The sequence below is a fragment of the Bactrocera tryoni genome, unplaced genomic scaffold (genome assembly GCF_016617805.1).
Source record: "Bactrocera tryoni isolate S06 unplaced genomic scaffold, CSIRO_BtryS06_freeze2 scaffold_7, whole genome shotgun sequence".
NCBI lineage: Eukaryota > Metazoa > Arthropoda > Insecta > Diptera > Tephritidae > Bactrocera > Bactrocera tryoni.
Genome location: NW_024396366.1, coordinates 11,784,678 through 11,800,766, shown reverse-complemented (window position 1 = coordinate 11,800,766; position 16,089 = coordinate 11,784,678). Strand labels below are relative to the sequence as shown.

Sequence of the window (16,089 nt, the reverse complement as noted above, 5' to 3'; positions counted from 1 at the left end):
AGCGATAATATCACTAATGCTGCACGAATGGTGGAGATTTTTAATCATAACCTTTATTGGACGTGTTTGTTTGTCTTCAAAGGAATACCATGAAGCTCCCGACGCAGACAACATTTTTGTAACTGATCTGTAGTTATCACTTGATGTAACGCTTATTTTATGGATGTCGTTATTTAATAGTTTAAATACAAAGGAACTTTTAGTATTATCTTTAAATAGGTTATTTAGTTCTTTATAATTAGATATATTCGAAATCATAATAGGTGGAGGTCGCGGTTCATATTTTGGTTTTTCATTTTTAACTGTGTGGTTTTCACCGTTCGAAGAAAAAGTATTTTCTTTTAAAATCACTTCTGGTGAAGCTACGGCCTTACGCTTTTTGCTAGGCCTTTCATTTTTCCTTAAAATCCAGTCTGTTTCCAGAGCTAGTTCTTCTTCATCAGTTTCGTATTGAGATTGACTATAATTAGGCACAAGTGGGCGATTATTTTGTTCTTTAAGCTTTTGATTTTCAATTTTTAATTGTTCGCATAATTGTTCTAATTCTCTTAATTTTTGTTTCAATTCATCTATTTCGGAAACTAATTTTTTCGGTTGATTTGTTGGTATTTCCTGACCCCCTCCAGGAGCGGGGTTCGAAGCATAATCCAGCTATATACTATATGTCTATTGTATAAGGGATTATTCTTAGGTAATGGTGAGTTAGTTAGCCAATGGTTAGTAAAAATAAATAAATAAATATATATGTGGCAACTACCAGATGAAACGTTCACTAATTTCGGTGTATACTTTTAGGCTAGCCTAGTACAGGTAAAAAGCTTAACTTAAAGAACGCAAGTAAAAGTTGGTTCTAGTATTGGATAACAATAAAGCTTATACTATGGTAGTGACTTTTCCAAATTCCTTTTTGCTGGTCAAAGTCCAATAAGAAAAGAAAGAAAAAATGGTAATAGGTTGCCTTATATCTCCTGAGAAACTTTTAGCAGGTGCAACAGCCTATCCACTCAATCTCCTCACCGCACTTCAACTTCCAGTCGATCTCCGTGAAAAGCACTTTCGTATACAAACAAGTTGTTTATTTTAATTATTGTAAATATTTAAAATTATTGAATTTATTTCTTTCACACTTTATTTTTCTCCACTTCGCACCAGGGTTGTGCAGGTGTTCTCCCAATATGCACTTTGCATATATTTTTATACCCTGAACAGGGTATATTAAGTTTGTCACGAAGTTTGTAACGCCCAGAAGGAATCGTCGGAGACCCAATAAAGTAAATATACAAATGATCAGAATGTCGAGCTGAGTCGATTTAGCCATGTCCGTCTGTCTGTCTGTCGGACCGTCTGTCTGTATATATACGAACTAGTCTCTCAGTTTTTAAGATATCTTTTTGAAATTTTGCAAACGTCATTTTCTCTTCAAGAAGCTGCTCATTTGTCGGAACGGCCGATATCGGGCCACTATAACATATAGCTGCCATACAAACTGAACGATCAGAATCAAATGCTTGTATAGAAAACTTTCACATTTGACAAGATATATTCACGAAATTTGGTATATGTGTTTTCCTAATGCAACAATGTAATCTCCGAAGAAATTGTTCAGCGATCTGAACAATTTCTTCGGAGATTACATTGTTGCCGATGTTAACTATAGCATATAGCTGCCATACAAACTGAACGATCGGAATGAAGTTCTTGTATGGACAACTTTCACATTTGACAAGATATATTCAGGAAATTTGGTATATGTTATTTTTTAAGGCAGCAATGTAATCTCCGAAGAAATTGTTCAGATCGGATAACTATAGCATATAGCTGCCATACAAACTGAACGATCGGAATCAAGTTCTTGTATGGACAACTTTCACATTTGACAAGATATATTCACGAAATTTGGTATATGTTATTTTTTAAGGCAACAATGTAATCTCTAAAAAACTTGTTTAGAACGGATTACTGTAGCATATAGCTTCCATACAAACTGAACACATAGTTACTAACAGAAATGCACATATGAAGGGTATTTAGCTTCGGTGCAACCGAAGTTAACGTTTTTTCTTGTTTTGTTTTATGTATATTTGCCTCAGTTCTTTTTTATCCAATTGAACCTCTTTTTTTTCTGTTGTTAGTTATTATGTTTCGCACTGCACTTTAGTTGATGTTTTAGTATATACGTACATATGTATGTATGTTTATTTTGAATTTTGTACCTCACTTTTTGTCACCACTTTTATGTTTATTTTGATTTTAGTTTTTCCAATAGTGCCTTTCTGTAAGGCTCGAAGGACCATGATTAAATGATACACATTTTATTTAGATCACAAACCATGCTTTAGTTAAAAAGAAGATGTCTGTATACACTTTGTTTTCATAACAATTTTATTTAGAACAATAAATTGATATTTTATACAGTGATTAAATATTTGATAAAGTTATTAAACTAAATATCGGCGAGACTCCAACGGCGAAGATGGTTTGCCGGTGTTGGCGATCGAGTTGAACGGTGCTACCTGCATCGCGCAGGATTGAGATGGTGTCACAAAACTAATGTATGTATGTATATGTATATAACGAATGTAGGCCGGTGGCTGCTGATTAATCGATGACTTGAAGTAACGTGGACGACTCGAATTAACGTGCTTAGGATTGGTGAATTGGATAACCGTAGAGGAGTGTGAGGTGTTATCGCGGCGCAGCGTATAAGCGAAAGAATGGTTTAGAACGAATTGTGTCTGCTTTCCCGTTGCCAATCCTTTTTGTTGAGTGGGTTGGTGTACAGATGTGTTGAGGTTTGCTGTAGTGTCATCAGCTGTTGTTAATTGCGTTGTTGTATTAGGATGCGCCAGTTTTACCGGGTAGAGGTGGTGGATGCTTAACTCATTTAAACACTGCAAAGCAGGAACCAATTTGTAATCCCGACATTTCTATTAAATATAGAGTCTAGGCTGAAACTAATAAAGCAATGATCAAGGAGCCTGTGGCTCCTTGTCTTTAATCCAACGATGCCGCTGCTATATAGCTATTGCTGGATTAGGGCAACGTCGGCTTTGTCCATTTCTAGACGAAGCAAGAGAGCGAAGGAGGTCGCCTTGCAGATTATTACGGATTAAGCAACTGCCAATCTGCTTCTCGGGGCTACCGCGATCGAGGAGATAAAGTCGATATCCAATTTTGATTAGTGCTCCTCTTCCTTCTCTCCCATTGGAGGCATCCGATCTGGTATCCTCGGGAACCACCATCATGAAGACGTTGCTTTTGGTCCCCTTTACGACACTTAAAGATGCGAGGGACTCTCTGTTTAAGAGTATCACCCTGACAATCTCCAAAAAAACGGCGGACCCTCACTTCTTCGCCGGAGATAGCTTCGCCTTCCCTACTTCGACCGTACACCCCAAGCTATACTGAATTGGCAAGTTTAGCTATTCTCCTATTCTACCTATTGCGACCTCTGGTGCTTCATCAAGGGTTGTTGCTCGATTAACCGCACTTTTCTATCTTTTTCGCCGCCCTAATGTGCTGTTAGCCGGCCGAGCTATTCAAACACGGCGGCGAAGAACTCATAAGAAGCATACATCAGTTACTTTATAAAATATGGTCGGACGGAATCATGCTCAACGATTGGAATTTTAGTGTGTTCTGCCCAATCCAAAAAAAGGGAGACCCCACAATCTGCGCCAACTACGTTGCGATAAGTCTCTTTAACATCGCGTATAAGGTTCTATCGAGCGTATTGTGTGAAAGATTAAAGACCACCGTCAACAATCTGATTGGACCTTTTCAGTGTGGCTTTTGGCCTGTCAAATCAACAACTCACCAGATATTCACCATGCGCCAAGTCTTGGAAAAGACTCGTTAAAAGATAATCGGTACACACCACCTCTTCGTCGATTTCAAAGCTACTTTTGACAGCACGAAGAGGGACTGCCTTTATGCCGCGATGTCTGAATTTGATATCCCCTCAAGACTATTACGGCTATGTAAACTGACGTTGAGCAACACTAAAAGCTCCGTCAGAATCGGGATGGACCTCTTTGAGCCGTTCGTTACCAAACGAGGTTTCAGACAGGGCGAATCCCTTTCATATGACTTTTTCAACCTACTTCGGGGGAAAATAATTCGAGCTACAGAGCTATAGGGGTGTACAGCTGCTGTCGTACGCCGATGATATTGATATCATTGGCCTCAACACCCGCGCTGTTACTTCTGCTTTGTCCAGAATGGATAAGACAGCGAAGCAAATGGGTCTAGCGGTGTCATCAAACAAACGTCGTCGCACTCGTCACTAGGCTGCCACGTCATTGTTGACAGTCATAACTTTGAAGTCGTAGATAATTTCGTCTGTCTTGGAACCAGCATCAAACCCAACAACTATGCCAGCCTTGAAATCTAACACCGGATATCTCTTTCCAACAGATGCTACTTTGGCACGCAATTGAGAAGTAAAGTCCTCTCTCGACGAACAAAAACCAAACTCTATAAGTCACTCATTATTCCCGTCCTGCCATATGGTGCAGAGGCATGGACGATGACAACATCTGATGAGTCGACGTTACCACCTTGCGAAAAGAAAAAAACGACTGGCGCGCTACTGTTAACTTGATTATAATCGCGTACGCAGTTTCTACGCCAGTAAAGAAGAAGAGAATGTGCTGTTCTACTGTTCTAAGTCTTTTCTGTCAACAGAAGGCCTGACTTCAACTATTTATCCGCCGTCATATCCTTCCTCACGAGTGCCTCCCATGAGCTAAATAAAGATTACTTTACTACTGCTCTATGTAGATTTCTAAGCCACCCTTTTTGGAGGAAGATTTCGTTAACCTAGGTAATGGTGTCCCACCCAAAAGACTGACCAGATTTGCTGAGGTCGCTTCTCCACTTCCCGGGAAGGAGTGGCTTTAAATGGCACAACTTTGTCTCAATTACGAGGCCGAGGTTAGAGTTGACGTACGCTCTTATAAGAAAGCATCGAGCTGAGAAATAGGGAATCTAAAATTTAGCTGCATAGAAATATATAATATATAGAAATACACCTGGTTTAAATCCAATTTTTCATGTTTATAACGTAAGCTATCTACTATACTTACACATCTATTTTATTTCGAGAATTGTCCTTTTAAATTAAAGTACTATAATTCTGATTTTAATGCTTTCTATTATTTAAAGTTCACTTACAAATATTAACTAAATTAAATATTAAAATTTTTCTTCAGCCCTTTCCAGCATTCAAAATACTGTTCATCCAATTTTTGACATGTTTTTTCTGCCCACTTAGTTATTCTTAGGTTCAGCGATGATTCGAACATAAAAGCCTGTAAAACAAAAAAAGATAATAATGACATGTAAGGTAACACTGAAATTTTAATATAAGAATATTAAGACAACAGTTTTTCGTATTTTTTGAAGTAATGATTATATAGCTAATATCTAATATTTTGATAGATATTGTTGTTACTAGTACACATTTAGTTTTCCAGTTATGTTTAGGGTTACCATTTTCGTGCATACAGTCACGACATGATTCCCACTCTCAGATTTCTTACCGAAAAATTATGCAAAAAGTTTGAAGGTTTTATTGGAATCAAATCAAGAATTACAGTCTACAAATAGTCCTGTTTACTTAATGAAAATCTCGCTTCCGTATCAAAAAGAATGATCACCAAATATCCGGATATCAATACAGTCTACCTTTGATGTGAATCAGAGGGTGAAACATCCATAGCTGTTATGTTTTCTCAAAATAAGCTCGGTGTTTTTATACGAGATCAGTTTAGAAATGATAAAGCAATTTGTCAAAGCGTTGGTCTTGGAATTATATTATTTTATTTCCGAATTTCGTATGACAAAGTTGAATGAAACATACATATTATATCAGAGTTACAACTTTTCCGGAAATTGAAGCTTAGGAAACTTTTGTGTTGACAGTCTAAAATTTCCTAGGAAACCTTTAAGTACCAAAATCTGCTGACAAAATGGAGCTATCTCTAGAAACAAATTTGTCTGTCAAGTAAAACTATTTCCGTAATAATCTGGAGAAATTTTATAATAAGGAACAGGATGAAGAATGGAGTCATGTGCCGAATTTCACCCAAGTGAGGAAAATTCTCTGATCGCCAATCACTTGGGAGTGGCCAGAAATGATTCTTTTACATATACATAGCTCAAGCAGCTTACGACTTCCGGTCTTATACCAAGTAACCTCGGGTTAGCTAAAAACATCCGCTTAAAAGCAAGCTAAAGTGAGAAGGCGAACCATCCATCGCCACGTAAAAAACACCCTTAAAAAAAACAATAACGCAACAGTTAACAGCTTTGGATGAGAGACCCCCCTCTTGATGACGACCATGGCAAACGCATTAAGGTAGTATTCTGGTAACTTATGCATATTTTCATCCCTGAAGTAATGCAAAAGCGGTCCCAGGGTGGGCGACGGTTCCTTAGAGGAGGGGTTTTTAGAGACCTGCAAGTGGCACATACCGCTGCTGTGACGATAGCACCGATGATGCGGAAGGCATTTTCCACCCCCTCACCCGCAAAATAAAAAAATTCTTATTTTCATGACTTCTTTGGAGAGTGGTTTTTTATAGAAAAATAAAAATGAATTTTTTCGAATATTTGGAGTGTTTTTATTTACATATTGAAAATATAAAAAAAAAATTATTTGAAAAAATTTAATACTTTATTACTATTAATATTGTCACTCGAAGTTGGAACCTCATAAATGTACACGTGGGTGGCCCGGCGAATTTGACTCTTGATGTTATCTGAAATCAAATATTCTTGATTATTCTTAATCTATAGACATGTGATTCTGGTTGGAACTACTGAAGTTAAAATTCAAGAGTAAATAACAAAATGGTGGATTTCGAAAAAAAAGTCATTTTATTTTTGCAAAGAAAGGGTTGTAAAATAAAAAAGTTAGGGGTGAAAAAAGCTCTCGTTAGTATCAACGAGAACTATAAGTGTGCAGAATGGCCTGTTAAAATTTGAAAGCAATCGGTTTTGTAGAAAAAAAGTTAGGACCCGGGCCGACCAGAAAAACAATGTTTTGAGAAAAACACGTTTAAAGTTCAACAACTCCGAAAGAGAGGACTCCGAGGCGCTCTAGGAAACTCGTTATAACTCCGGAAATATTTCGAATTTCTATCTGAAATTTTCACAGTCTATTCTCAAGATATTGTACTTTCAAGTTAAGCAAAAAAGAAATTTTCGATTTTTTGGCCCAAGTTACCAGACTACTACCTTAAAGATTAAAATTTGAGGGCATGTACCCGGAATGTCCGATCCCTTATCGGGAAGATGCTAGTGCCCAACTGGTTGATGTTCTCGTGGAAATGGAGGCTGGCATCACCGGCGTACAATGTGTGCGATGAACGGAACAACTACTGAGATGAGTATATCTTTGTAGCATTTACTACATTAGCCTAAAAAAGAAGCGCAAAATTGGTGTGGGATTCGTTGTGGGAGAGAGACTCCGTCGCCGAGTCCTGGAATTCACCCAAGTGGATGAACGTCTAGCCACAATCCGCATCAAAGCAAAGTTCTTCAACATATCGCATATATGTGCCCACGCTCCAAAGGAAGAGAAGGAGAAGGCTAGACGTCCATCTCTTCCTTCGGAGCGTGGGCACAAATATGCGATATGTTGAAGAACTTTGCTTTGATGCGGATTGTGGCTAGACGTCCATCTCTTCCTTCGGAGCGGGGGCACAAATATGCGAGAATGAGAATGCATCTTTGGTTCTAAGGGCGCTTGCAGCGCACCTATGCCAGCTGCTCCGTCCACATTGTCCAAATCGTGCTTGGCGACTTAAACGCCAGGGTGGGCAAAGAAGGTGTCTTTGGCACAACGGTCGGGAAATTTAGCCTCCATGAGGAAACATTCTCAAATGGGTTGAGGCACCTGCCTCTGTGCAGCAAAAAACGCACTTCAACAAACACAAGGAAGGTTCGATGTCAATAAGCTGCAGTAACAACAAACAGCGGAACGATTTTCTACTCGAATTGCACCCCTGCTTCTTGAGAGTACTCGTCAATAACTCGGTATATAGGAACTTGCATTACACAAATTTTAGTTATTTCGTTTAATGTTTTATGATTTTTTAAAGTACAATTAAAATAAAGATTTAGTCATAAACGAAAGTACATCTTAAAAAACATTGATAGTTTCATGCATAAATATAACCGGTCTTATACCTAGCGCAACAAAACCGCTGTAGACCAGTATTACTTTCGTATACACATTATAATACTTAGTATTGTATATATAATATAATATAATACTCGTAGTCATCGCCATATTTATATTTTTATAGAAATCGCCGACGTAATGAAGATTAGTGTTATTAAAATTGAAACCATTCTTTAATAGCTCTGAAGGTATACATATATCGTAAGGTACAAGGCTCGCCAAAATTTACTACTGTGAAGGAACTGAGGAACTGTGACTTTGTAAGGGAGCACGAAAGTTTTCCTTATCTTTAAACACTAATATTTTAACAACTTGTATAGTTCAGTTCACTTAACGGCTTTTTGTATCTCCTAGAAATAATCGAGATAGATAGAGAGTGTTGACAAAAGGACCAGAAGAAGCTCGGAATTGTAGATGAGTAAAATCGGACCATTGTCGCGCACACAAGACGCTGTGAATCGAAAACTTAAAAAATGTTATAATCAAGCCGCCATTGATCTATGCAAATTTCGATAGTATAAAATCTTCAGTTACACCCGAGCTTAAAACCACTTGTCTAGTTTAATTCATTATTTCCTTAAACAAGTTCGCGCTTCTTTTTTTTATATATATGTATATGATTACTATTAAAAAAATATGTTTGGTCTTAAAATATTCCTTAAATAACCTATGACACAAAATGCAGGGCATATTTTCATTAGCCACAGGAATGTACATATATAGTACAAAGTGATTCGGTTACTGTCTTGACAACGACTAATCGATACAACCAAAGTACAGTCATTCCCGGTTATTTGCCACAACCTTTGTGTGTGTTATTATTATCACCAACAAGAGCGCACAACAACAGCATAACTCTTTGATGGGTGACATTCGGAAGGTGATGCGTAAAACACTGAAAAGTAAGGTCGTATACCAACAACGATATTTTACCTTTTGTAAAAGGAAATGCACTTTATTCAACAAATAAGTTGTTGCTGCACCAACTTGGAAAAGCAGCGAAACATACAATAAGCAGCAATATATACAAGTATGCTTTAGCTTAGTTAGGGTAGATGTAATGTTAACGTGAAGGTATTAACACCAGAAATGAATAATTGTAAATTAAATAAATACGTTTTTAACTGGCGCCCAACGTGGGGCCAAGGACTTGCAAAAAGAACATAGGAATTCTGAAGTACCAAGGACCTGCGAAAGAAATTAGGAATTCTAAAGGATCTAACTTCCAATTGAAATAAATCAAAGCTTTCCGTAAAATTCCCTTGTGTAATTAAAATTTTTGTTCGGAAAAAAGGTTGGCGTTCAATGAAATAACCTTAAAAAAGAACATGTGTTAAATATAGTGTTACATAAGGAATATCATTTTTGATATTTGAATTAATTTAGTGCCAATCATAAAACTGACAAAAATAGTATATTAATAATTAAATACAAATTATTAAAAATAACAAAAACAAGATCTTCGACTTCGTACTTATAGTTCCCTTAAATAATTTCAAGAATTAGAAACGAAACTTACTAAATTTTCTTTACCAGGCCTTTTGGAATAATTTATAGATAGACATAACGTCTTTGAATAGAGAGCAAATAGAAGAAATTTTAATAAAGCCAATGAAAATTTAATCACGCGGCGTTGAAGAGCATTTACCCATTTCATTTAATCCATTAGTAGCAAAAAACAACGCAAGTTTAGATCTAATAAAATCCCTGCTGTTTAAATGAGTTAAGCATCCACCCACTCTACCCGATAAAACTGGCGCATCCTAAAAAAACAGCGAAACTCACCACAGAATGCTACTGCAACGCAAAACCAATAACTCACCACACCTATACCAACCCAACCAACAAAAGGAATGGACAATGGGGAAGCTGACACATTCGTTTACGCAATTCGTCAGATACACTTCGCACATCTTTATTCGCTTTTACACTGCGCCGCGTCGACCTACAAATCCGCCAGATCTCAATACCATTCGACCGCAGAGTTCTCACGCGCTACAAATAAACTTCGTTTTTCCAACCAGTTCCTGCCAGCATCAATTACACCTTCCGAATTTATTTAGATATATTTAAACATTTCATTATATTTTAAATATATCAACCATTAAAGCAAATTGTTAGCGAAATTACCCGGACATTTTTGTTTTGCATTTTTGATCGTGGGTGGAAAGAGTTGGAATACCCTAACAAACTGAGGGGTTTATTCACCTGCCTTACTTTAGCGGAGATTCTGTTTCTTATCCCGCTTGGCGAACTGCAGCTGAAGGTTAGGAAAAATATTACATTGCTGGTATTTTCCGAAACAAAATTATTGGTTCCGCAAATACCACACTTGCGTCTTTTAATACAGTGCTTAATTTCAAGACTATTTTAGGTAAACTACAAGTAGATCAGGAATATGCCGATAAAAAGCCTCTTTATCTTTTGGAGAACGAACTAAGTATCCTTAAACAAATCATAATGTATAACAGAAATAAAGATATTACTTCCACTTTAAATGAGCGCGCTAGAGGAAGTGCCTTACGCGTCTTCATATCAAGACTTCGACGTCCATTATACAATATTCTTTTTTCCTCCTAACCCAAAAACATTCTAACTGCTCTTGCAGTGGCTTAGGAGCTGAATCATGGAAGAAGCCGGTAACGTCTCAATTTAAACAGATAGATTACAATAATGGACCGCATGAGGTATTAGCTTCAATTCAAATCCTATAAAACCAACCCCAATGGAATTCGGTAGAAGTACAAGTTATTACCGAGAGCCTAATAGTATTCCGAAACTATCCACTGAGCAGACTCAACCTACACCCAAGCACATTCCTAAACCAAATCATCCGAATCAGAATATGTAAACAACCTATAAACGAAATCGCGAACAGTTCATTTATGATCGTGCACCCTTTCACAAACTGCAGAAGGTAAATTTTATGACAGAAAAATTAGAACCCTTTCAAAACGTTTAAGAAAATTTCAGTCAGAATATCAATTTTGAAAATGAATTACAACAATTCTGCAGATTACCCTTGGGGTTAAAAAATGAAATATTGTCACGCTTACGTCGACTATACAATTATCTATTGTTCATATGAACCATCACATTTAAAGCACATCAACCACATACTTCAAACTCTGGAGAACGCAGAAATGAGAGTCTCGCCTGAAAAATCGAACTTTTTAATACGCTTTTATTAGCTTCACTTGTATGTATGTATGTTTGTTTGTAACTTTTTTAGTGGTACTGAAACCTAGAATATTTGAAGACACTGTAGGAAGTCGATAGAAAATTTAAGCAGCTCACCAAAAAGATGCGCTTAAAAGTACAAAACATCTATATAAAACTAGTTTTGGTGACATTTGAATAGCATATGTAAGTACTGAAATATATGCATATCCTTAAAGAAAGTATACTTTATATAGATTAATGTATATATAACCGCGCACCAGAAGAAATAATATCAAATAATGCAGAACATGTGACTTTTAACTAATAAAAAAATTAATACTTATAATAGAATTTTTGTAGTAAAAAAAAATTCAGATACTAGTAACAGTGAAGCTTTAGAAGAAATGATTCGATTAAGAAGTAATAATACGTAAAGTCATCAATAGAACTTGGTCGCAAATAATATAACAATTAGTCAATGAAAGGTTACGAGTAGATATTAAATGCTGCCTAATTATCGATTTACTTAACCAATACTACATGTCATAGTTCATATTTTAACAAATTTGGGGTATAGTAGTTCTTTGTATAAACTAACAATAATAATGAAGGAAAAATTCCTGCATTGTGAGAAAAGCGTGGGGTGCCTTGTGACATATTTTTCATATATTTTCACAGTAATGCAGGAATTTTTCCTTAATTATTATTGTTAGTTTATACAAAGAACTATTTTTCATAGTCAAGCCTTTGACAGCTTACCTTCGCGGAGAAAACGGACAAATACTTTCATGTTATTCAAGAAATGTGAAAGTTGACTTTAGCTTTTGAACGAATAAAAACAATAATATTAGCTTCAGAGGATGTTTTAGTTCAATAAACAAATTATGATCAACCTTTCAAGCTTACAACAGATGCCTCTTCTACTGCTTTAGGTGCAGTTTTGTCTCAAAAAGGTCGTCAAATTACCATGATTTCACGAACACTCTCAGCTACCGCACAAAATTATGCTACGAACGAACGAGAGCTACTTGCGATTGTATGGGCATTGAAAAGGCTTCGTCATTATTTGCATGGAATGAAAAATATAAACATTTTTACCCACCATCAGCCGCTCATATTCGCAATGTCTGAAAAAAACCCAAATGCAAAAATGAAAAGATGGCAAGCGTTCATTGAAAAACTTGCGCCAAGTTTTCATTTTAAGGAGTCAGTAGGGTTATTTCGCCTGTTTTTTTGAATTTTTTTTTCATAGAAATTTTTATTCTATGTACAATAGAACTTTTTTCGCATATCATATATACTTCGTGGTGTGTATGAATAAATTTTTTCGGCATTTTTTGATGACATCTGTCGGAGGAATGCAATACGTTTTTTCACTAGCGGACGTGATTTCTCATGTTTGGATCATCTGGAACACAAAAACCCAATTCAATCTTAAAAAGTACGTGAGTGGTTATCGTCCCCACTAGAATCATGAAAAAATGTTTATAAATAAAAAAGTAATGAATGTTTTATTTTTTTTTTAATTTTTCCCCATTTGTTTTCACATAAATTTTGTCAAAACATTGTCAATAAATTATAAAAACGATAGTCAGGCGTTTTGCGAACATCAAAAACAAAAAATTAAGCCTCGTGGCTGTTTTTTGGGGAGATTTACTAGATCGCATTAACGCCACAAGTAAAAAACTTCAGAGTGTGGAAATTGACATTACCATTGTCATAGAACTGTACGAGGCTTTAATACATTTTGTTGGCGAAACAAGAGAGAATTTCGATGATTTCGAAAAAAAAGCGAAAAAACTGTCCTTTGTACAGGAATACGAAAAAGATTTCCGACGCAATCGAAAGCGTAAGCTGCTTCCTGGCGAGACAAATACAAGAGAAGATATGCAACAAAAAAATGGCGGTTAAAATTTTAGAATAAATACTTTTTTAGTAGTAATTGATACATTGTCAGAAGAACTGAAAAGACGTCGGGATGCTTATAAATTACTCTGCAATAAATTTTACTTTATTACCAGCCTGACGAATATAAACATCTCAGAAGTCGAAGATAAGGCCAAGGCATTGCAAATGGTTTATTCTACTTACTTAGAAGATAATTTTACAGAAGAATGTCTTCATTTTCGTTCTCACTGCAGCATAAAAAATGAGGAGCGAAAGAGTGCAGTCAGTTTGATGAAATGGTTACGAACCGAAGGTCTTCAAACCATTTATCCAAACGTAGATATTGCTCTTCGTGTGTGTGTGTACACCTGCCAGTAACTATACTGGAGAAAGATCGTTTTCTTGTTTGCGGAGAGTGAAAAACTATTTACGCACAACAATGACGGAGCAGAGGTTAAAGGATCTTGCTTTGCTTAACATAGAAGCTGATTTTTTAAGCAAATTAAGTGCAGATGAGTTTTGTAACACATTGTACGAGTAAAACAATTTTATTAAAAACAAAACCTAAAACCATTTTTAAATGTTTTACTCGTATTTAAATGTCCAATCATCCCTGAAATGTCGGAAAATATTATAAACTAGCTTTATCTGCTAGTGTTTAGTTAAACAATTTTCTGAATCAATTAAAAGTAGGAATAAAGTAAAACATGGATTATGACTTTAGTCTATAATGATGGGTGCTGAGAAAGGCGCGGCACATGGCCTGGGGCCTAGAGCGGCTAGGATTGCAAATCCGCCACTGAATACGCCCTATAAGAAGCCTTATTAGTGTTTAATAACACTAAAGTCATTGTCTCTGACAACGAAAAAGCTCTTCAATCTAATGCAATTCAAGTTATGCATAAAGATACCTTTTCTATGGACCAGTTCTTCATTCCTAGTCTTCACAACGAAAGTAATGGCCAGGTAGAAAGGTTGCAGTCCGCGATGTTGGCAATCGCGCGCTGTATGAAAGAACAGCAAAAAATGTACTTTGTTATTTTATCAACTCACAAATACAATTGCAGTTTTCATTCCGTTATCAATGCTAGACTAACCGACCTCTTTCACAACTGTGAAGAAGAAAAATTAAAGTTCATGAATGAAATATTATCTGAAACTCAAGAAAACGCTCTGCAAAGAGACAATCAAGGGAAAACTACTGAACGTATGTCTGTGGTGAAAGGTTTTCATACGCCGAAACAAAAGCCTTGGAAATAGATTTGATAAGTTTATTGAAAAGATAGTCGAAAAAGATCCTGGCACCACAGCTCTAATTAATTATTGTTTACATCAATTTGAATTTGTTTTTTTTTGTTTTTTTTGTTTTTTGGGAAACTCATATTACATTAACTATTAATTGCATATAGTAAAAAACCGTTGAAAGTTTTGTAAAGCTTAAGCCAAGCAATCAAACAACTAAACAATTTGTCACCTCTTCAACATATGTGCCTAAATGAGCTTCTGACCCCCCTCACAATATAACACAACTACACCATATACTTACATCATCCACACATCATACTCAACACACCTGCACGAACTTGGTGTATCCAGAGTTAGTGACGTGATCAGGATCAGGTACGATAGGAAATAATCCTAAAGTAGTTCCTAAGCGCGTGGAAACACACACAGTGTCCACATCAGCTCAAGATAATCAAAAAACTGAGCATAATAAAGCTACATTAGCGGTGAGTGTTAAAACACTTAATAAATACTTATTTATTTGGGAGAAGGTTCGTACAAAAGGGAAATCGCGAAGAGCGCATTTTCTTAGCTCTCCCTTTTGATACCTGTTTAGATCCCACAATCCACAAACCACGCAAAGAGAAAATCCTGGGCATTTCACGCTGAGGAATTCTCGAGCAACAGCTACACTAGCGGACTGCTATAGGAAAAGCTGAGAAATGTCAGCTAAACCTAAAGCAGCACATGCCATCTCTGGCAACAAGGAGGATTGTAGCCCGTTTACAAGGAGTAACAAGACCGCCCGATCGCCTGATCGACAAAGCGTCCAGACACTTAAAGTTGCTACACCAACTTTACAAGAGGTGACCCCATCAAATACGGCCTCGCACGATGTGACTCCATCAAATGACATCTCAATGGCAACTAATAAAGCCAGCGCAGCCGACCTGCCAACACAAGGCACCACTAGAAACGAAAATGCAAAATGCGAGCGAAGGAGAGTGCGCGCTTGCGGGTCTAGGCATACTAATTGAAGAGTTAATCGCGCTCACCCATGGCCAAAAACAAAGGCATGTAAATCACCATATGCGAAACATAATTGACAAAATTTCGCAATTGCAAAAACAAGCAGTAGCAGAGGCTAGAGAGTCGGCAATCCACACGACCGCCCAGACAAAAAGACGTCGCATTACACTCAGCGAAGAACCAATGGCAGAGGAGCAGACTCAACAACAAAGCAAACGATCTTGTGTCAATTCGCCAATAACCCGAGCAAGAGCAAGCCTAATTGGTCAGTTCAAACAATCAGAAATAACAAATACTACGCAAATGTTTGAAGCCACTGCAAAGTCGCCAGCAATAAAACAATTAGGCACGCAACCAACGAAAGGGTCCATTAATAAAGCAACAACAATAAAACCAATGGAGGGACAGAGGAATATAGCAGCTAAGATAGGCAACCAGAAGACAGCAAAATTGCCAAAAGCAAAACCCCAGGCGATTTTAATATCAAAAAATGGGGACCTTTCCTATGCGGAGATGCTACGGAAAATCAAGTCCGACTCAACGCTCAGCGGATTCGCAAATATCGTGACAAAGATGGTGAAATGTTGCTACAATTG

At 36.8% G+C, this 16,089-nt stretch overlaps 1 protein-coding gene across 1 annotated transcript in view; it reads right to left on the bottom strand.

Annotated features, from left to right (window-relative positions):
• Positions 1-5,135: 5,135 nt before the first annotated feature.
• The window catches only part of LOC120781430 (homogentisate 1,2-dioxygenase-like), a 38,290-nt gene continuing 27,336 nt past the window's right edge, over positions 5,136-16,089 (bottom strand). The window contains exon 3 of the mRNA XM_040113651.1: positions 5,136-5,312. Within this exon, the coding sequence (XP_039969585.1) occupies positions 5,190-5,312 (123 nt within the window). The 3' untranslated portion in view covers positions 5,136-5,189. The remainder of the gene's footprint in view (positions 5,313-16,089) is intronic.